Consider the following 22,189-nt stretch of genomic DNA (forward strand, 5'->3'; position numbering starts at 1 on the left):
ATGTTACATTGATTGATTGATTTGTGAATGTTGAACCATCCCTGTGTCCCTGGTATCAATCTCGCTTCATCATGGTGTATGGTCTTTTTAATCTATTGCTGTATTCGATTTGCCAGTATTTTCTTGAGGATTTTTACATCTATGTTCATCAGCAGTATTGGCCTGTAATTTTCCTTCTTTGTGCTGTCCTTGTCTTGGTTTGGTAATGGTGATGTTGGCCTCATAGTATGTGTTAGGAATTTTTCTGTCTTCCTCAATTTTTTGGAAGAGTTTGAGAAGAATAGGTAATAAATTGTCTTTGAATGTTTGGTAGAATTTTCCTGAGAAGGCTTCTGGTCCTGAAATTTTATTTTTGGGGAGGTTTTTGATTACTGTTTCAATCGATTTACTTGTGATTGGTCTATTCAGATTTCTCTACTACTTCTTGATTCATTTTGTGGAGATTGTAAGAGTCTAAGAATTTATCCATTTCTTCTAGATTGGTCTAGTTTGTTGACATATCGTTTTTCATAATATTCTCTTATAATATCTGGTATTTCTGTGGTATCCATTGTAATTTCTCCTCTTTCATTTCTAATTTTATTTATTTGAGCCTTCTCTCTTTTTTTCCTAGTGAGTCCAGCTAAGGGTTTGTCAATTTTGTTCGTCTACTCAAAGAACCAGCCCCTTGTTTCTTTGATCCTTTCTACATTGTTTTTTGTTTCAATTTCATTTATTTCTGCTCTAATTTTTATTATTTCCTCCTTCTGCTGAGGTTGGGCTTTTTTCTTCTTTTTCTGATTCTGTTAGGTGTAGTTTAAGATTGTTTATTTGAGCTTTCTCTTATTTGCTAACGTGGGCCTGTGTTGCTATAAATTGCCCTCTTAGGGCCGCTTTTGCCGCATCTCACATGAGTTGGTATGGTGTATTTTCGTTCTCATTTGTCTCCAAATATTTTTTTATTTCTCCTTTTATTTCTTCAACAACCCATTGGTTGTTCAGTAGCATGTTGTTTAGTCTCCACATTTTTGTTCCTTTCCCTGATTTTTTCTTGCATTTGATTTCTAGTTTCATAGCATTATGGTCAAAGAAGGTAGATATGATTTCAATCTTCTTAAATTTATTGAGGTTTGCCTTGGTTTCCCAATATATGGTTTATCCTTGAGAATGTTCCATGCACTCTTGAGAAGAATGTATATTCTACTTGTTTTGGATGGAGTACTCTCTATATATCTATTAAGTCCACGTGGTCTAGGTTTTCATTTAATTCCACTCTCTCCTTGTTGACTTTTTGTCTGGATGATCTATCCATTGAAGTAAGTGTGGTGTTGAGGTACCCTACTATTATTGTGTTGTTGGTACTGTCTCCTTTTAGGATTGTTAATAGTTGCTTTATGTACTTTGATGCTCCTCTGTTGGGTGCATATATGTTTATATGTATTGTGTCTTCTTGGTGGAGAGTCCCTTTTATCATTATGTACTGCCCCTCTATGTCTCTCTTTACATGTTTTATCTTGAAGTCTACTTAAGTATGGGAACGTCTGCTTTCCTTTGTTTGCTATTAGCTTAGGGTATCATCTTCCATACCTTCACTCTGAGCCTATGTTTGTCATTAGAGCTGAGATGTGTTTCCTGGAGGCAGCATATTGTTGGATCTTGTTCTTTAATCCATCCTGCCAGTCTGTGTCTTTTGATTGGAGAATTCAGTCCATTTACATGTAGAGTGAATATTGATATATGAGGGCTTAATACTGCCATCTTATTGCACATCTTCCTTTTCTTCTGCATTTCCTCTGTTTCTCTTCCCATGTGTTTTAGACTACCAATTTGATTAGGTAGTTTTCTTTCTATGTTGGTTTTCTTCATTTTCTGCTTGTTTATCCTATATGTCTCTGTTCTAATTATTTGTTTAGTGGTTACCATTAGATTCCTCTAGAAAGTCTCATAGATGTGATAGCCCATTTTCTGATTGCCTCTTATTTCCTTAGACTATACTGATTCCAGCCCTTTCCTCTTCCCCTTCTAAGTTATTTTTGTGACATCTTATTCCATCTTGTGAGTTTGTGGTTAAGGTGACGATATAGTTTTTATTTTGGTGTTTTCCTTTTCTTTATCCTTGATGTAAGAGTTAAGTGTTTACCAACCTGATCTGATAGAGAGCTGCCATTTTCTGATTATTGCCTACCTATTCATCTTCTTGTGCAGGGGATTGTAGCCCCTTTCTGTTTTTGTTTGTTTGTTTGTTTGTTTTTGTTTTTTCTTCCTTTCAGGTATGCGGGCCTCCTTAAGGATTTCTTGTAAGGTGGTGGTGGGCGGGGGGGGCGGGCATGGCAATGAACTCCCTTAGCTTTTGTTTATCTGGGGAAGTTTTTATTTCTCTGTTATATCCGAAGGAGGTTTTCACTGAATAGAGTATTCCTGGCTGAGGGTTTTTATCTTTCAGGATTTTGAATATATCATTCCACTCTCTCCTAGCCTGTAAGGTTTCTGCTGAGAAGTCTGCTGAACACCTGTTAGGGGTTCCTTTGTAAGTTATTTTCTTCTGCCTTGCTGCCCTCAATATTTTTTGATTGTCATTGACTTTTGCCAGCTTTACTACTATATGACTTGCAGTAGGTGTTTTTACATTAACATCGTTGGGAGTTCTGGTGGCGTCTTTCATGTGGGTTTCTATATCCTTCCCCAGGTTTGGGATATTCTCTGCTATTATTTCTTTGAACAAGCTTTCTGCTCCATTCTCCTTCTCTTCCCCCTCTTGAATACCTATAATTTTTATGTTGCATTTCCTAATTGAGTCAGATATTTCTCTGAGAGCCTCTTCATTTCTTTTTAGTCTTACTTTTCTCTTCTCCCTCTGAGGCGTTTCTATAGTATTGTCTTCTAAATTGCTGGTTCAGTCTTCCATTTTGTCAGTTTTGTTGTTTGGGGAGTCCAGGTTTTTTAAATCTCATCCATTGTGTTTTTCATCTCCAACAATACTGATTGGTTCTTCTTTAATGTTACAATCTCTTTTCTGAAGAAGCTCCTAAATTAGTTCATTTGTATTTTTGTGTTTTCTTGTAACTCATTGAATTTTTTTATGATGGCTATTTCGAATTCTTTCTCATTTAGGTTACAGATTTCTCTGTGTTAGGGTTGGTTTCTGGGTAGTTGTCATTTCTTTCTGGTCTGGAGATTTAATATACTTTCTCATACTGCTTTGTGATGTGGACTTTTGCCTCTGCGTTGTGTTATTATCTGGACATTGCTGCCACATGCCTCCACTGGGTGAAGATCAGGCACTGTGAATTCTTGGCCTAGCATGATCAGGGGCTCCCTAGTTCCAGCCACTGACTGCTTTTCTCACTGTGTGATGCTCTAGCCAATGGTGGATCTGGAGCACTGGGCAGGAGGAGGGGTGCTCTCCTTCCCCTGTGCTTCCCCAAGCCTCTGCTTCTCCCTCTGTGCAGAGCTCTGGGCGATTGCAGGACTGGAGTTTCAGGAGGGGGAATGGGCACTTTCTTAAACCTGTGTGCCTCCCCCAGCTGCTGCCTCTTTCTCTATGTGGTGCTCTGGGCACTTACTGGGCTCCATCATCTGCCGCTTCTCTTCGTGACATGCTTCCAGACATCTTTGGGCTGGAGTGCGGGATGTGAATGAGGCGCCTCTCCCCAGCTACGCTCCTTCCCTAGCTTGTGTGCCCCTCACTGCACCACCCCCTGCACGATCATGGGGCTGGAGCGCCGGGCAGGTACTGGGCTTCTCTCCTCAGCTGTGCACCTCCCCCAGCCGGCCCCTCTTTCACTGTGCTGCGTTCCTGGTGAACACTGGGCTGGAGCACCAGGTGGGAATTGGGCGCCTTTCCCCAGCTGCGCACCTCCCCCAGCTGGCCCCTTTCTGCACCACAGTCTGTGCACTTGTGTGGGGCTGGAGCGCCGGGTGGGGACATGGTGCCTCTCAGCCACTCACCTCCCCCAGCTGTGGCCGCTCTCTCTCCACAGAGCTCCTGCTGATCAGCTTCATCTTCCTCCAGATGATCCAGTCCCACCACCTCCTTCAGACGTATGGCTGCGTAGGTCTCCCAGATGTCTCCTGTGTTGTATGTATGTCGTCTGTTGGTGTTTGACTGTCCTTTGGATTCTATTTTAGAAGAGAGAGTCTGAGGGAAGAGCTCACTCTGCCATGATGCTGACATCACTCACTTTCATTAATTTTTGCTTTAACTTGTTTATGTGGAAAGATTTATACTAAATTCCAACATGTTATTATAACCAAGGAAATGCAATTCTGAGTGTATACCCATTAGAAATGAGGGCATTTTCCCTCCAAAATATATATACATTGTTGACTGAAAAGAGCAGCTCTACGAGGCAAAATGAAATTTTAAAGAACAAGAGGCTTTTATTTAAAATTGCCATTCAGGGAACACAGATCTGAGAGAAAAACTCAGAGTCGGGGCATTGTGAAGGCAAAAGACCCAAGTCTGCATAAGTTGTTTTGCTCCAGGGTGTGGCTTTGTTCCAGGATGCGGTCAGCAGTTTGGGAAGCACAGTGTCTGCAGGAGCTGCGTCTGTGCAGGTGTCTTACTTCCTCCATGGCTTCTGTCCTAGTTCCATGAACCGTGGCTGGAGTGGCCCCATGACAGCTTAGCAGCCGCCTGGTTATCTCTGACCTCAGTCATTTTCCTTTAACAACATGGAGGTTTATAACAACTGTATCGAAATAACCAAGAACTTGAAACAACCCAGTACCCATGGGAACATGCCTAAATAAATATGATATGGTTGCAAAAGGGAAGAAAACACAGCAATAAAAACTGCTTCATGCAACCACATGGATGAGTCTCACAGAAAAAGACACTGAGTGACAGGGATGTGAGTCAGGGACAAAGCAGTACATAGTGTAGACTTCTGTAGAAAAGTTAAAAACCGTGAGGAGAAAAGACAGAGTAATGGTGACCTTTGTGCAGGGCTGTTGGAATGTTCTCTGACTTTGTATGGGTGGGGTTTATCTGGATGTTTATCAAGCCATGCACTTAAGACTTGTCCACTTTACCTTATTGAAATTACACATATAGAAAAAAAGATTAACAAAATACCAGTGTGCACCCCAGAGAATACAAAGAGCAGAGCAAGATGAAAGTTCGTTTATGAACCTTAGATGGCAAATCCCATTTTCACTTCAGAGGAATCCTTTATCCAGAATTTTGTTTCACTCGTTCTCTCTTGTTTAATTCATAGTTTGACACCTTATATATGTATCACTAATAATAGATACATTTTTTGCCTGACTTTGAAATTTATATGAATGGAATCAGTGTGCTTTTCTCTACTGGTTTTTTTTTTTTTTTTGTATTTTTGAGATGAATGTGTCACTTACTAATTATCATCCTTTTAAAATTTATTATGTATGTATTTAAAGTTATTAATGTCCCTATAAGATTTTATTAAACACATCTCTAAAGAACATATGGGAGTGTCGTTATTGGCAAAAAAAATAATTTACATTTTTTACCTTTACTTCTGTGATGCATAGGTTAGTTGGTATTTTGTAACTTAATTTCCAAACACACTTTTTCATATTTCCCACTAATCTCTGTTGTTGATTGATGTCTTGATTGCATTCTTTGTCTTATTTCATTCTATTAAATTGAAGGTGCTTTTTATGGTCTTGTATATGGATAGTTCTGTCAGCATTCAGTTTGTGCTAAGTATGAACATTCTGTATTTATATGCATATGTATCTGTTAGGCCAGGTTTATCAATCTTGGTGTGTGAATCCACTAGAACTTTAACAGTTTGATATTGGCTGTTTCTACCAATCACTGAGATGGCTCACGTAAACATGCCTGATATATTCATGGATTTGTATCTTTATCCTTGTTATTTTGAACTTGTTGCCTTATGTAATTATAGTCAGTGTTATAAATTACATACACGTTTAGAATAGTATATATTCTTGGTGATGCTTTCTCTTTTAAAATTATTTTTTTCTGATGTAAATACGTATTTCACATGCTTTCATGTGTTATTTTTAAAATAATTGTAGCAATTGTCTTTTCCCAAACCTATTTGATATATTTCTGTGATGTTATATTTTAGACTTTGTCTCTTGTATGCACACTATTTTTGGATATTTTTAATATATCAAAAATTACTGATCCAATGTTACCTCATTACAAATTACTGCTGACTGTTAATGTGAGCATTTATTCCATACTCATTTCACGAAATGGCTGATATATTTGGGTTTCAATACATCCTCTGTGGGTGGGTGTGTGCTTTTCTCTGCTTCACTAGTTCTTACTTCCTTTTAAAAGACTTTCTATCAATTATTTCTTCACATTTCAATTTTCCTTCTTCAAATTTGTAGAGTATACACTCTGATTCTGTTCATTAGTGTTTAAGCAGAACATGACAACACACTTATTTAACACATTAGAGTATAAAGTTATTAATATCTTTGCTCTCCTTCTGGAAAACATGAGATTTAAACACTAATTTGCTCATCTCAGTTTCTGTGCTGCTGAGGATATGCATGGTACTTCCATCATTGTGTCTCTAAAAAAAATATATTAATGTTTTATACAGGTAAGTAGTAGTCATATTATTCCACAAACACCCCTCTCACAGATTCTAATTCCTGCTATCATCACAGACCATTTACCTGGGATCAGTTTCCTTCAACCTTCAGCAGAATCCTTAAAGTGCTATTTGTATTGGTGGTTTTTTTTCCATCAAATTACTCATTTTTTATCTCAGTCTTATTTTACACTCTTTCTTCAAAGATGCATTCGTTGTGTATAGAAACCTGTTGGCAGTTATTTCTTCAGCAGTTTCAATATGTCCTTCCACTGTGTCCTTGACACATAACTTTATATTGCGTGTGAGTGGAGGTGTGTGTGTGTGTGTGTATATATATATATATATATATATATTGCTTCCTGGGCTGTCAGAAACAATCTTTGGACCTGAGTTGCAGAAGTCATCGCCTAGAGATCCTACCAATGAGGTGCATCAGTGAATGGATAGGCTTTTGGTTGTCATATTAACAAGGGTATATAAGACGGTAGAATGTAGATGATGAATAATAAAATAGGTATCTGATGATTATATTGCTGGATTGTGCTAGAAACAGGCTAGGTGTACACCAATACTATTTTCTCCTTCTGGACACTCAAGTGGATAGGCATGTGCCAGCCTCCCTTACGTTTAATTTGGTACCGTGCTAATGAACTCTGTCCAAGGAAATATGGACTGGAGTGGTTGTGAAAATTCCTTGTTTTCTCTTCTCATTTGTGCTCCTTCCTGGGGTTGCCTCCTTGGGCCTCAGTGGTTCCAGTTTTCTTACCTCCCCAGGAACTACTGCTCCCTTGGGAGCTGCATGTTCAGATGACGGGAAGATGGCATCTTGAGAAGGAGGAGGAGGACCAGACCCGGTGACCTTGAGCCACTGGCTGTCAGGCTGGGCCATCTGATGATCATACATTTGTACCTGGGGCTGCCTGCCCTACGAGCCAGGGGGGAAGGCAGGAGGAGTTTGAGACTTTGTTCCTGAGAATTAGACATGAATTATTACTCTGTATCTTACAAAATAAACCATGATATGAAACCATGTTAACTCCACTGTCCACTTAAGCCTAAAGGCAATTAGTGTTAATAGTCGCATGTTTTGAATCATTTGGCCTATAAGAATGTGTCCCTTGGACAATGGACCTACCTGTAAGTTGTGAAACCCTCCTGCATGTGATATTTTAAAAAATTTGAATGAGCCTAAATGTGTATAGGTGTGATTTATGTGAAAATGTTAACCATTACTTGTGATGCTACTCGCTGAGTCAGGGAGTGACTGTAGTTTATATTTGGAAAAATATCATCAGTGATTCTACAAAGAAGGTCTCTGACATCCCCCTATAGCAGTATATGTGAGAACCTTATGGTGACGACAAATAATAAAAATAATAGCTTGGAGGCCGGCCAGTGGCCAAGTGGTTAAGTTCACATGCTCCACTTTGGTGGCCCAGGATTTCACGGGTTTGGGACCCTGGGTGTGGACCTAGCACTGCTTATCAAGCCATGCTGAGGCAGTGTCCCACACAGCAGAGCCAGAAGGACCTACAACTAAAACATACAACTATGTACTGGGGAGTTGTGGGGAGAAAACAAACAAACAGACAAAAGATTGGCAACAGAAGTTAGCTCAGGTGCCAATCTTTAAAAAAAATAAATCATACATAATAGTTTGTATGTGTTTAGCTCTAGGCCCTGTGTTAAGAACTTTACATCTCACTTCCCACGAAGTAGGTGTAGTAGTTTCCCATTTTAGTTATTGGACCTTTGGGGAAAAGGGTGGTCATAACTTTTAAAGAGAGCCCCAGCTCTCAAACTTGAGCCGGGGCTCCATCCCAGAGTTTCTGTGTCAGAAGGTGTAGGTTAGGTCCATGACCTACAGGTGATGCTGAAACTCCCAAATCAGGGACCCAAATTTTGGATGAAGGAATTAGAGGAGCATTTAATACTGCTACACAAAGGCCCCCACGAGCGAGGTATATTCATTGTTTAATTTAAATCTCACTCCCCAAAGCTCAGAGAGGTGAGCGGCTCTCCCAGGATTAAAGAATGGATCAGCCGTGGTGTTGGGAAAACTGGACAGCCACATGTAAAAGAATGAAAGTAGACCATTCTCTTACGCCATTCGCAAAAATAAACTCAAAATGGATCAAATACTGAAAGGTAAGACCTAAAACCTGTAAGACTTCTAGAAGAAAATATAGGCGGTACACTCTTTGACATCAGCATTAAAAGGATCTTTTTGGGGGGCTGGCCCCGTGGCCGAGTGGTTAGGTTCGCGCGCTCCGCTGCAAGCGGCCCAGTGTTTCATTGGTTCGAGTCCTGGGCGCGGACATGGCACTGCTCATCGGACCACGCTGAGGCAGCGTCCCACATGCCGCAGCTTTAGGGACCCACAACGAAGAGTATACAGCTGTGTACTGGGGGCTTTGGGGAGAAAAAGGAAAAAATAAAATCTTTAAAAAAAAAAAAAAAGGATCTTTTTGGTCACCAGGTCTTCTCAGACAAGGGAAACAATAGAGAGAATAAACAAGTGGGACTTCATCAGACCAAAGAGCTTCTAAAAGGCAAAGAAAACAGGATTGAAATGAAAAGACAACCCACCAACTGGGAAAAAATATTTGCAAATCATATATCTGACAAAGGGCTAATCTCCATAACATATAAAGAACTCACACAACTCAACAACAAAAAATAAACAACCTGATCAGGGCAGGGGATGTGAACAGACATTTCTGCAAAGAAGATATATGGATGGCCAATAGGCACATAAAAAGATGCTCATCATCACTGATCATCAGAGAAATGCAAAGCAAAACTACACTAAAATACCACCTTACATACTGTTGGTGGGAATGAAAACTAGTGCAGTCACTATGGAAAACAGTATGGCGATTTCTCAAAAAGTTAGAAATACAAATACCATAAGACCCAGCCATGCCACCACTGGGTATCTATCTAAAGAACTTGAAATAAGCAATTCAAAGGGACACACACCCATATGTTCATTGCAGGATTATTCACAATAGCCAAGACGTGGGAACAAACTAAGTGCCCATCGACTGATGATTGGATAAAGAAGACATGGTATACATATACAATGGAATGCTACTCAGCCATAAAAAAGCATAAAATCCTCCCATTAACAACATGGATGGACCTTGAGGGTATTATGTTAAGCAAAATAAGCCAGATAGAGAAAGACAAACTCTGTATGATTCCACTGGTATGTGGAAGATAAACACATGGACAAAGGGAACAGACAAGTGGTGACCAGGGGGAAAGGGGATGGGCTGGGCACAAGGGGAGAAGGGTGCACCTATAAGATGGCTAGCAAATAATAATATACAACTGAAATTTGACAATGTTGTAAACTATCATAACCTCAAAAAAGAGTAATACAACAAATAAAAGAATGGGTCACATGCTGGAATCCTCTTAGGAAGTGGCATTCTGCCAGGTGACCACGGATATCTGAGCGCGTCGCCTTTAATAGGAGCTCTGGCACTTAGGACTTTTCTCCCGGATCTTTCTCTCCCTGCTGGCCTTCCCGCCCAGCCGCTTCGCGGTTGTCATGGAGAACCGGAAACCCGAACGTCGCTTAGCGAACGCGGAGAATAAACTACGTTACCCAGAGGTCTGAGCGCGGCGCATCGCCTTAGCGCCAGTGACAGCCCGCACGACGGGCGTTCCCCGGTGTCCGGGCGGCAGAGGCGGGACTTCCGGCGTCCTGCGCGTGACGTGTTTTTCCTGTGCCTGGACTGTCCACACTGGCCGCGGAGGCTCCGAGTCCTGGGCTGGTGCGTTTCGCCCGCGGCGGGGAAAAGGACACGACCTCCGTCCGCGCCTTTGTTAAGATTCCTGATCCCCGTGGTGGGTCGGGCGACCCTGCGCGGAGCTGTCCGCGGGGCTTGCGCTCTTTCCGCGGCCTTCGCACCCGCCCTCGGTCCCCGGCGGCCCCCGCAGGCGGACCCGTGAGCCTGAGCCTGTTTACACGGGGGAGACTGGGGACGGAGGCGACAGTCGGTCCGAGTGCACCAGGCCCAGTGGAGGTGGGGGTCTCGGCTGAGCCCGCCGGGTCCGCCCGTTCGCCCGCTTCTCACGGCTCCGTTCTGCTCACAGGATCCCATGGCGGCCGCGGCGCTGTCGGACCGGGCTCAGGTGAGTGGAGGGGCCCTCCAGCCCTCACGACTCGGATGTAGGGGAGGGTGTGTTCTAGACTTGATCACTTCGCCCTCATCGCTCCGTCCTGTTGAGTATGAAGGCGCTGGAGGGCGGTGATCACCCCCGGCGGATAGATGGCGAGGTTGCCATTCCCAGGATCGATGGGATGAGGTGTGAAAGGGTTTCCAAGGCGCAGGAGGCATCGGGTCCACATACTTGGAGGTGAGAATGGATTCGGAGTGTTCCGGGAACCGCAGGTCTCTCTCCTGTCTGGTGAGAACAGAGGGCAGTCGGTCAGAGATCAGGCGTGGAATGGCAGTCTCGGAAGCTGAGCCTCTGTTGTGGTGGCAGTGGGAGCCGTGGAAGGTTTGGAACAGAGAAGGGAGGTGATCTGACTTAGGTGTTAACAGGTTCCGTCTGGCTACAGAGTGGAAAGATTGAGGGGCATGGGAGTGAGCAGGGAGACCATGATGGAGCCTACTGCAGTAGTCCAGGTGAGTGTTGGTGGTGGTTGGACCAGAGTGGTGGCCGTGGAGGTTAGAACAGTGTATGCATTTTGTATATACTTCTAAGTAGGGCCAACCGGATTTTCTGACGGGACAGTGATATTCTGTGACTCTTCACCTCTCCCTCGCTGTGCACTTGAGTGTGCTGGGCCCTAAAAGTGGGTCATTTCTACTCCAGCATCCTGGATCTGGGCCACAAGTTATATGTAGAGGTTGCCAGTTCTGACAGCCAATAGGATGAGGACTGGAGGGCTATCTTAGGCTCAGGAACAGCATGTGCAAATGCTTGGAGGTTAGATCAAGTTGAGAGTCCTCAAGGAACCACAGGTCTGAATTATGTCTGTTGGGAACCGGGCCAGGAGTCAGGCAGGAATGGGAGGCTGAGGAGCTGGGCCTCTATTCTGGGGGTGGGTGAAGACATGGAACATTTGGAGCAGAAGAGAGAGGTGCTGTAGCTCAGATCTTAACGGGCTCCCTCTGGCTGCTCTGTGGTTGAGAACAGAGGACGGGCATGAGCATGGAGGAGCCTACTGCAGTGGTCCCCGTGAGTGTTGATGGGGGCTGGGCGAGTGGGGCGGCTGTGGGAGTGAGAGAAGTTGGTGCATTTTGTGTCTGTTTTTTAAGTAGGGTGACTGGCTTTTCTGATGTGAAATGTGAATGAGAGAAAGGGAAGTGTCATAAGTGACCCCAGGGCTTTTTTGGCTTTAGCTGGTAGGGTGACGGAAGTGCCATCAAGTGAGATGGGACAGTTGGTGGCAGGAGTAATTACTACTGTGGCTGTATCAGGAGTTATGTTAGTGTAAGAAGTCCCAGGGACCCCTTAGTTGAGGCATCCAGCTGGACACAGATTTTTAGTTCCGAGGAGGGGTTCTGGTCAAATTCAAAAGGTGGCAGTGAAAGTCTGGAATGGGGTGGAGCTGTGGGTTAAATTTAGGAGGGAGTATCTTCAAGTAATGGTGACAATGCCATTAAAAACAAAGTTGAAACCGGGCCCTGAGGACTGGCTCTCTTGCTAGGCAGCTGGGTGGCGGTGGTGGCTGTCATGAAGACCTGAGCGCTTCCTGGACACCATGTGCAGAGTGGCATGGCAGGAGGTGTCTTGCAGTTGCATATAATGTGGACCAGAAGGTTGTCAGTGGTGGTGGGGGTCCCAGATATGAGGAAGGGGTGATTCAAAGAGTGGTGTACATGTTGGGAGGAGTATGAACTGACCACTTTCAGATTGTGTCTGGGAGGTGTGGGCTGGACACCAGGAGAACCGGCCAGCAGGAGAGGGTTTGGTGCTCTTCATGCCAGACACATAGCTTACGTAGTATCTGTCCACCTCCCTGCCTCCTTCTGCTCTGGGCTGCACAGGGTGATCAGAAGGACACCAGGAGAGAGTGGGCACCAGCGGTGTCGAGCCTGCTGTCTCCTCTGGGTTGGGAGGGTGAGGAGGTGAGGGACCAGGGAGTGGGTATGTGAATGGATATGCTGGGGAGTCCTGTTGCCCATGGGCTCAACTGTCCCCATGGTGGCAGGACTGTGTGACCTTCGAGGATGTGTTCGTGTCTTTCTCCCGGGAGGAGTGGGAGCTCCTCGAGAAGGCTCAGAGACTCCTGTACCGTGATGTGATGCTGGAGAACTTCGCGCATGTGGCCTCACTGGGTAAGTCCTTGTTTCAGTTATCTGTTGCTACGTAGCAAATTATGCCAACATTTAGTGACTTACAACGAAAAGATGAATTATCTCAGTTTCAGTGCATGGGGAGTCTCGTCACAGCCAGCTGGGTGCTTTTGGCCCAGAGTCTCCCATGAGGTTTCAGTCAAGCCGTCGGCCACAGCTGTGTTGTCATGTGAAGGCCAGTCTTGGGAAGAATCCAGACTTACAAACTCATTCATGTGGTTGTTTGCAAGATTTAGTTTCTTGTGACTTCTTTAACTGTGAGCTTTAGTTCCTCACTGGCTATTGGCAAAGGCCTCCCTCGGCTCCTTGTCATGTTGGCCTTTCTGTCGTGTGCCTCGTAACATGGCAGCTGCCGTGTCTCTGAGCAAGTGAGCAAGAGAGATGGATGGAAACTAGTCTTTTTCTGACTTGACCTGGAAGTGACATCCCATCACTTTTGCCATATTCTGTTCCTTAGAGATGGGTCATTCAGTGCAGCCTGCAATCAAGGGAAGACGCTTAGATGAGGACAGGAGTAGTGGGAGGCATTCATTCCAGGGGGCCATCTTAGAGGCTGCCTTCCACAGACCCTCATGCCCACTCCAGTGTCCTTGGGGTTTGGTTATTCCCGTGTTCCCTTGGGGCAGCTCTTTCTGTTCTGCCAGATCAGTGACTCTCCTTCCTCCCTTCTTTGGTTCCCAGAGTAGGTGCTATGGGTGCCATGGCTGGGCCGTGTGCAGTGTCCCCTCCCTCTCTGAGCAGTCCCAAAACCTGCTGCCCAAAGCCTTGCAGGAATGGCTCAGGGGTTCAGGGCTTTTCCAGTCAGCTCCATAGAGTCTGTGTGGTTTGGGCCGCCTGACTATCCAGTTCCACGCTTCCTCTGTGTCCCAAGTTCTGCCCTCATCCTCTAGCTGCCATTTCCTGGGCTGACTAGGGCGGGCTTTGCAGGAAGTGACATGTCACTACTTGTGGAATTGCGAGGCTTTTCTGCCAAATCTTCCTTTAGGTTCTTCTTCTTGCATTTCGTTTTCTTCTCTGGGCCACTCATCCGCCCTCTGTTTCCTGTACAACTTCCACCTTCTAGATCCCATGTAGTCTGCCCTTGAAGAGGGCCAGGAAGCCCTGGGTGCCTGACGGGGCCGACCTGACTCCAGCCACAGTGAGAGACGCAGAGAGGGCTGGGCACTGCTGAATGGGAACTGGAGAGAGTGTCCTGTTAGGGCTGGGGTCACATCGTTCCTTCAGCCTGCTTTGTGTTCACCACTCTTTTCTTGCCAAGGCCCGTGGCAATTCCTCATTTCTGCCTTTCCTTCCCCATTCTTGGCACTTTGCCCACTTTTCATTTCGCTCCTGTCTTCTATCCCTTGGCTGCTTCCCCACTTCTCTGACCTCTGGGTGTCACACAGGCTTCTGCACAGAGTTCTCCTGACACCAGCAGCCAAGGCCCTGCTGAAACCCTTCGGTAGAGGAGTGAGTGGGAGACGTCCCGTCTATTCCCTGTAGCATGCATCATCATTGTGTCTTTACCCATCATTAGGATTCTTCCATACTTTGAGCTTTAGAGACCCAGGACTGACCATGGGTCCTTCCTCATCCTGATCCTGGCTCTCTCATCCTGCCAGCAAATCAATTGACACATTCATGGTGTGTCACATACATAAGTGGTGGGGCTACTGCTTCCCACCATGGTTAACATGTACTTCACCAACATGTCTTTGTTTTCAGCTTGTTGGCGTGAAGCAGACAGTGAGGAGGCCCCTTCTGAGCAGAGCAATTCCATAGGAGTGCTGCAGATCAGGACTGCAATGTCAGGTTCATTTATCCGGGAAGCCCACCCGTGGGAGATGCGTGACCCACTCTTGAAAGACATTTTGCACCTGCCTGAACACCAGGGATCACACTCCACGCAGAAACTGTACACATGTGGCCCCTGTGGGAGAGGATTCTTGTCCAGTGCAAACTTCTACCAGCACCAGAGGCGATATGCTGGAGAGAATCCCTTCTGGGAGGATGATGGTGGGGCCTCATTTGTGAAGAGCTGTGCAGTCCACATGTTAGGGAGACCCTTTACTTGCAGGGAGGAAGGGATGGACTTGCTGGACAGCTCTGGTCTCTTCCAGCACCAGACCACTCACAGTGGGGTGAGTCCGTACAAAAGGACTGAGTTCCCGGAGTCTCTCCCACGCAGCTCCAGTCTCGGGCAACACCAGGGAGACCCTGATAAACGGATGCTCTTCAGTTGCAGTGACAATGGGCAAGGCTTCCTGAACACCTTCACTCTCCTTGAGAACCAGGTAACTCATACTGAAGTGAGACCTTTTAGATGCCTACCACATGCGAATATGTCCAAGGAGAAACCAGCTCTCGTTCATCACAGAAAAATCCACAGTGGAGGAACATCACATCTGTGTAAGGAGTGTGGAAAGGCTTTCATTCACCTGTCCCACTTAAAAATGCACCAGAGATTTCACACTGGAAAAAGACATTACACATGCAGTGAATGTGGGAAAGACTTCAGTCGCAAAGACACACTTGTCCAGCACCAGAAAGTTCACACTGGAGAAAGATCTTATGACTGCAGCGAATGTGGAAAAGCCTATAGCAGAAGCTCCCACCTGGTTCAGCACCAGAGAATTCACACTGGGGAAAGGCCTTATAAGTGCAGTGAATGCGGAAAAGCCTTCAGCCGTAAAGACACGCTTGTTCAGCACCAGAGATTTCATACTGGAGAAAGGCCTTACGAGTGCAGTGAATGTGGGAAATTCTTTAGCCAAAGCTCCCACCTTATTGAGCACTGGAGAATTCATACTGGGGCAAGGCCTTATGAATGCTTTGAATGCGGAAAATTCTTTAGTCATAACTCCAGCCTTATTAAACATCGGAGAGTCCACACAGGAGCAAGGTCTTATGTGTGCGGCAAATGTGGAAAGGCTTTCAGCTGCAAAGACACACTTGTTCAGCACCAGATAATTCACACTGGAGCAAGGCCTTATGAGTGCAGCGAATGTGGGAAAGCCTTCAGCCGTAAAGACACACTTGTGCAGCACCAGAAAATCCACACTGGGGAAAGGCCTTATGAGTGTGGTGAATGTGGGAAATTCTTTAGCCATAGCTCAAACCTTATTGTACACCAGAGAATTCACACTGGAGCGAAGCCTTATGAATGCAGTGAATGTGGGAAATGCTTTAGCCACAACTCCAGCCTCATTCTACACCAGCGAGTTCACACTGGAGCAAGGCCTTACGTGTGCAGTGACTGTGGAAAAGCCTATATTAGTAGCTCCCACCTTGTTCAACACAAGAAAGTTCACACTGGAGCCAGACCTTATGAGTGCAATGAATGTGGGAAATTCTTTAGCCGCAATTCTAGCCTCATTCTACACCAGAGGGTTCACACTGGAGAAAAGCCTTATGTGTGCAGTCAATGTGGAAAAGCCTACAGCAGAAGCTCCCATCTTGTTCGGCACCAAAAAGTTCACACTGGAGAAAGGCCTCATGAATGCAGCAGTTTTGGTGGTCCTTTAGCTGCATCTCTTAAACTTGTTTAGCACCAAAAACTTCATATTACAGAAAGGCCTTATAAATGCAAAAAATGTACTATGTCCTTGTTCACCCTAATAGAGCTCACACCAGGGAAAAGCTCTGTGAGTACCCTTTGTGAGGGAGCCATCAGCCAGGATATGAACCTTGTACCTTTATATATCCACCCTGGGGAGATTCCCGGTAAGTACCACGTAGGTGGAAAGCTTTCGTGAGATATGTTGCACTTCCTAAACTGTCCAGCACTCTTGACAAAGATATATAACTGTCAGTGCCTGTGACGGAAGCCATCTCATTGCTACCAGCTGTCAGGATCACACAGTCTGTCAGTCACTCTAATATGCTCATGGAAGGCAGATCCCTGTGCCTTCTCTCCTGCTCCCTGGAGGGAATCGTGTGTTTGGAGCCCATTGACAGCCCGCCTTTTCTCCCCCATGACTGGGTTCTGAGTGAACTTGATCTAAGCTCTGGCCAGAAGAATCTGAGCTGGTCACTGCCAGGGATTTCCAGACCAGATTTCCCTTTTTTATGGACAATGTTGACTGTAAACATGAGAGCTGTGCTTCCAAATCACCCAGCTTTGGAACTGCCTGCCCTGTGCTGCTCTGCTTTGTGCAGTGATAAAGCCCTGTTGTGGCAGTCGTTACTCTTGGGACGGGTCTTTGTACTTTGTGGAACAGGTTGAGAAAAGAAGTAAGTTCTGCCAATGTGAAGGGAGGAGCTCCTTTTGTCGGCACCAACTTCATGTGCCTCAGAGGGGACAGCAGGCAGGCAGAGAGCAGATCTCAGTCTGCTTCGGCCTAATTTGCATTGTGGGGCAAGTCTTGGTAGAAAAGACTGAAGAGCTTTGTGTGCCTCCTCCTGTGGCCTGGAAGTCAGGATTTCCTGTGAGCCCAGAGTTCATTCTGAGGACGTCATAGTTGATGTGAAAATCTTCAGTGCTTCTGGAAGCAACATGAATTGGGTCCCTTGTTCCTAGGGAATGTCCCCTGCACTTTTGAGGGATTTCTCTTTTCTGGACCTATACAGGAACCAGTCCCTGATGTCCAGAATCCCATAGACTGGAAGGCCTGTAGGGCAAGGTGGGAATCATACTTGGTTCAGAAACACTGAGGTAGTGGAGTGGGGATCACTGTGGCAAATGAGAGGAGGTGTATCTGTTCTAAAGGAGGCATCTCCACATGTCCATGAGATTATGGCTGTGTGAGATGAGAGTGTACGGAAATTCTCAGGACCTTCAGACATCTGTATCTCCTGTAGCCAAGGCCACAGTCAGAGTAAAGAATCTAAAGGTTTGTGGATTCCTGTACCTCCCTGGGCTGTTGATGTCATGGCCATCATTACACAGGCAGGAGCCCCAGCACCGACAAAAGAGATCCAGGGATAGGCCTCTCTGATCCAGCCAGCATTCCTAATGATTGAAATGGATGTAGACTCCATTGCTGTCCCTTCTAAATTGGGGGAGAGGGATATGATAGAATCAAAATGGTTAGCAGCTGTGACTTTCCAAGAGGGAGAGTAAATACAGATTTTTATAAGGAGCATTTAGTTCTTAACTGTATTGAGGTTCGGTTGACATGAAATAAACTGCACATATGTAAAGTGTAAAATGTGTTGTGTTTCAGCATGTGTGTATCCCTGTGAAGCCATCGCCACAATCAAAATTATGAACGTATCCAACACAGCCAAAAGATTCCTTGTGTCCCTGTATAGTCCTTTCCTCCCAGTTCTTTCTAACCCCCTTTCCCACAACTCACAAGCAACAGCAAGCATTTTCTAGAATTTCATATGAACAGAATCATATGGTATATACTTTCTGGGGAGTGGGGACTCTGGCCTTTTTTACTAACCATAGCTATTTTGAGATTAACCCATCTTGTTGCATGTATTAACAGTTTGTTCATTTGTATTGTTGAGTAGTATTCCATTATATGGATATACCACAATTATTTTTTACACATTCAGATATTAGTGGATGTTTGGATTGTTTCCAGTTTTTGGCTGTTACAAATAAAGCTGCTATGAAGATTTGTGTACAAGTTATCACTGAATAACGTTCCATTGTCTAGATGTAGCACACTTTGTTTATCCCTTCATCTACTAAAGGACCTCTTGGTTGCTTCCAAGTTTTGACAATTATGAATAAACCTGCAATATGCATTTGTATGTAGGTTTTGTGTGGATCACATAAGTTTTCAACTCGTTTGGGTTTAAGCCAAGGAGCATGATTTGCTGGATCATATAGTAAACGTATATTTCGTTTTGTAAGAAACTGTCTTCCAAAGTGGCTTTACCATTTTGCATTCCCACCAGCAGTGAATGAGAGTTCCTGTTGTTCCATATTCTTTTTTTTCTTTTCTTTTTTTTTTAAAGATTTTATTTTTTTCCTTTTTCTCCCCAAAGCCACTTGGTACACAGTTGTATATTCTTCGTTGTGGGTCTTTCTAGTTGTGGCATGTGGGATGCTGCCTCAGCATGGCTTCATGAGCAGTGCCATGTCCGTGCCCAGGATTCGAACTGATGAAACACTGGGCCGCCTGCAGCAGACTGCGCGAACTTAACCACTCGGCCACAGGGCCAGCCCCTGTTGCTCCATATTCTTGTCAGCATTTGGTCCTATCAGTGTTTTGGATTTTAGCCATTCAAATACTTGTGTAGTGGTATGTCATTGTTGCTTTAATTTGCAATTCCCTAATGACATATGATGAGTATCTTTTCACATTCTTTTAACAGTGTCTTTTGCAGAGCAGAAGTTTTTAATTTTAATCAAGTCTGAATTACCCAATTTTTCTTTTATGGATTGTGTTTTTGGTGTTGTATCTAAAGTCATTGTTATATAAAGTCCTTGCCAAACCTGAGGTCACTTACATTTTCTCCTATGATATCTTCTAAGTGTTTTGTAGTTTTGTATTTTGCATTTAGGTATGTTATTCATTTTGAGCAAATATTTGTGAAAGGCATAAGATCTGTATCTAGATCATTTTTTTATACATGAAGATGTCCAGTAATTCCAGCACCATTTGTTGAGGACTGTTCTTTCTCCATTGAATTGCCTGTACTCCTTTTTCAAAGATCAGCTGTCTGTATTTGTGTGGTTCTATTTCTAGACTCTTCCAATTTTTCCATCCCTTGAGATACTCATTGTGTGGGTATGGCTTTTTTTGTCTTTTATTTATGTGGTATATTCCATCAATTGATACTAAGATGTTAAACTAACCTTGCATTTCCTGGGACAAATCCCATTTGGTCAGGATGTATAATTCTTTGTACATGTTGCCAAATCAGTATCTGATACCTTTTAAATGTATTTTACATCTATATTGACGAGGGATAATGGGGTGTCGACTTCTTTTCTTGTGATATCTCTGTCTAACTTTGCTATCACAGTAATTCTGACCTCATAGAATAAGTTGGGAAATTTCATCTTCCTTTATTTTCTGAAAGAGTTTTTGAAGGATTAATGATATTTCTTCTTTAAATATTTGCTAGAATTCCTTAGTGAGGGAATTGAGCCTGGAATTTTCTTGTGGGAAGATTTTCAATAAACATTACTTAGTATAGTCCTGTATAGATTTTTCTACTTATGTCGGTTTTGATAATTGGTGTCTTTCTAGGAATTTGTCCATTTCAACTAAACTAATTTTGAAGGATAAAGATTGTTTATAATATTCCCTTATGATGCTTTTAATGTCTGTATGGTCACTAGCGTCTTCATTCCTGACTTTGTTAATTTGTTGTCTTCTTTTCTTTGTTTGCTTACCTAAAGTTTTGTCAATTGTTTTGATTTTTTTGAAAGAACCAACTTTCTGTCTCATTGATTTGTGTGTGTGTGTGTGTTTCTGTTTTCTATTTCAGTGAGTTTTGTCCTAATCTTCATTATTTCCTTTCTTATCATTGCTTTGGGATTAGTTTAGTCTTATTTTCTTGGTTTCTTAACTTGGAAGCTTAGGTTATTGATGTCTTTCTTTTTCTGTAATAAGTTGTTTAAAGCTGTACATTTCTCGCTGATCATTTAATTTAGCTGCGTCACATCGATTTTTATATGTAGCATTTTTATTTTCTTCTAGTTCAAAATATTTATGTTTTTAAATTTTAACTTGTAATTTCTCCTTTGACTCATAGGATATTTGACAGTGTGTGGCTTAATAAGTTTTTCTCTATTAAATTTTCAGGGCTATTACCACAGAGCGGGAGGAATGCTTTTAATTTTTCAGTCAAGGGCCCAAGTGTTACAATTAAGGGCTTGAAATGGAGGAAATCTGTGAGTTATTAGGAATATCTTCCACTCTGGGGAGGCCTGCCCTGTCACCAAGTGGTTATGTTCGTGTGCTCTGGTTCAGTGGCCTGGGGTTCGCTGGTTCAGATCCTGGGTGCAGACCTACGCACCATTCATCAAGCCATGCTGTGGCAGCATCCCACATAGAGGAACTAGAATGACCTACAACTGCAATATACAGCTATGTACTGGGGCTTTGGGGAGGAAAAAAAAGAAAAGAGGAAGATTGGCAACAGATGTTAGCTGAGGGCCCATCTTCCTCACCCAAAAGCATAAAAAAAAAAAGAAACCTTCCATTCTGAAGAATATTTTGAGCAAAGCTGTCAGGTGTTTAATGTAGAAAAAGTAGCACCCGTATCTTCCACGGATTGATGAGGATGACCATCTGTCATTAATTCATCTTGAGTGCTTAAGGATGTGGCAGGTTATTGAGCTCTTTTTCCTTCCTCAGAGGACCCTCATTGATCTGAATTGAGGGATTTTCTTTGTCTTGGTTTTTCTTTCCTAAGATGGACCATCTTTTCTCCAGTGTCCCTTCTGTTTACAATATATTGAAATTCGTTTTCAATGGGTCATTTGTTGGGGAATGGGTCCCTTAGCTGTTTGATCTGCAGAGGGGCAAGTTTACTTTGGGTCCTGTCTCATTTTTATTCTAAAGCCCTTTCAAAATGTACTGTCAGCTGTTGTATTTAAGGTGTATTTATTGTATTTATTATTCTGATTTCTGTTTTTGAATTAGATCTCCAGTTCAGATTTAAACCCATTGATAAAATGACATCTAACAGCTGCTGTTACATCAGCACCTCTGTAACTCAAATGTTGCAAGAAGGTATTTTTCTAGTGTTAACCAAAATGAGCAGCTTTACGAGGCAAAGATAAAGTTTTAAAGAAAAGAGAGGCTTTGTGAAAGCTGTGCAAGCTATGGATGTACACCCCAACTCATAAGTTGATAAGTGAGCCCTCCAGTGTTGGGGTGGCTGGGTTTATAAAGGCAAAAATTGCAGACTATATAAGGCAGAGTCCAGTTTCGGATTGGTTGCCCTTTCCAGTTACAGTTTATCTTGTGTCCGGACTTTCTAAATGTGCTAATCACAGGGGAAAAAACCAAACTTTAGCAGTATTCTCTGGCTGTCTCATGTTGGTCAAGGTTAAATGCAATTTTCTGTTTCTGTCCATAGTTCAGCCTTGAAGTGGTCATGGTAACCGTCACGTCAACTCTGGCCCAGTTCTTATCTCTTTCTTTTATCATTTTCCTCTTTTGTTTTTGTTTTTGTTTTTAATCCCCCCAGTACATAGTTGTATATTTTAGTTATGGGTCCTTCTAGTTGTGGCATGTGGAATGCTGCCCCAGCGTGGCCTGGTGAGTGGTGCCATGTCTGCACCCAGGATCCGAAGTGGTGAAATCCTGGGCCGCTGAAGTGCAGTGCACAGACTTAACCACTCAGCAAGGGGGCCGGCCCCTCATTTTCCCCTTTTGATGATAGGTTCACCAGGGCAACACCTTTTATCACTTCAGGGTGTATTCAAGTCCC

General features: G+C 43.8%; 1 protein-coding gene and 1 long non-coding RNA gene across 2 annotated transcripts; both read left to right on the top strand.

The window, feature by feature from the left end:
- Positions 1-8,596: 8,596 nt before the first annotated feature.
- LOC138915778 (uncharacterized) lies at positions 8,597-9,226 on the top strand. Its single transcript, XR_011422050.1, has 2 exons — positions 8,597-8,690; positions 9,022-9,226. It is a non-coding gene; the product is annotated as an uncharacterized lncRNA (long non-coding RNA).
- An 844-nt stretch (positions 9,227-10,070) lies between these two features.
- ZNF304 (zinc finger protein 304) lies at positions 10,071-18,424 on the top strand. Its single transcript, XM_014730926.3, has 3 exons — positions 10,071-10,688; positions 12,718-12,844; positions 14,567-18,424. The coding sequence occupies exons 1-3, from the start codon at positions 10,656-10,658 to the stop codon at positions 16,387-16,389; spliced, it is 1,983 nt and encodes a 660-aa protein (XP_014586412.1). The 5' UTR covers positions 10,071-10,655; the 3' UTR covers positions 16,390-18,424.
- Positions 18,425-22,189: the final 3,765 nt, after the last annotated feature.

This window comes from Equus caballus, chromosome 10, assembly GCF_041296265.1.
Source record: "Equus caballus isolate H_3958 breed thoroughbred chromosome 10, TB-T2T, whole genome shotgun sequence".
In the NCBI taxonomy this organism is placed as follows: domain Eukaryota; kingdom Metazoa; phylum Chordata; class Mammalia; order Perissodactyla; family Equidae; genus Equus; species Equus caballus.

Bases quoted from the DNA above. Each gene is read 5' to 3' on its own strand.
- ZNF304 (XM_014730926.3), top strand. From the start codon at position 10,656: ATGGCGGCCGCGGCGCTGTCGGACCGGGCTCAG. The intron at 10,689-12,717 runs GTGAGTGGAGGG...CCATGGTGGCAG, and splicing joins CGCTGTCGGACCGGGCTCAG to GACTGTGTGACCTTCGAGGA. The intron at 12,845-14,566 runs GTAAGTCCTTGT...CTTTGTTTTCAG, and splicing joins CGCGCATGTGGCCTCACTGG to CTTGTTGGCGTGAAGCAGAC.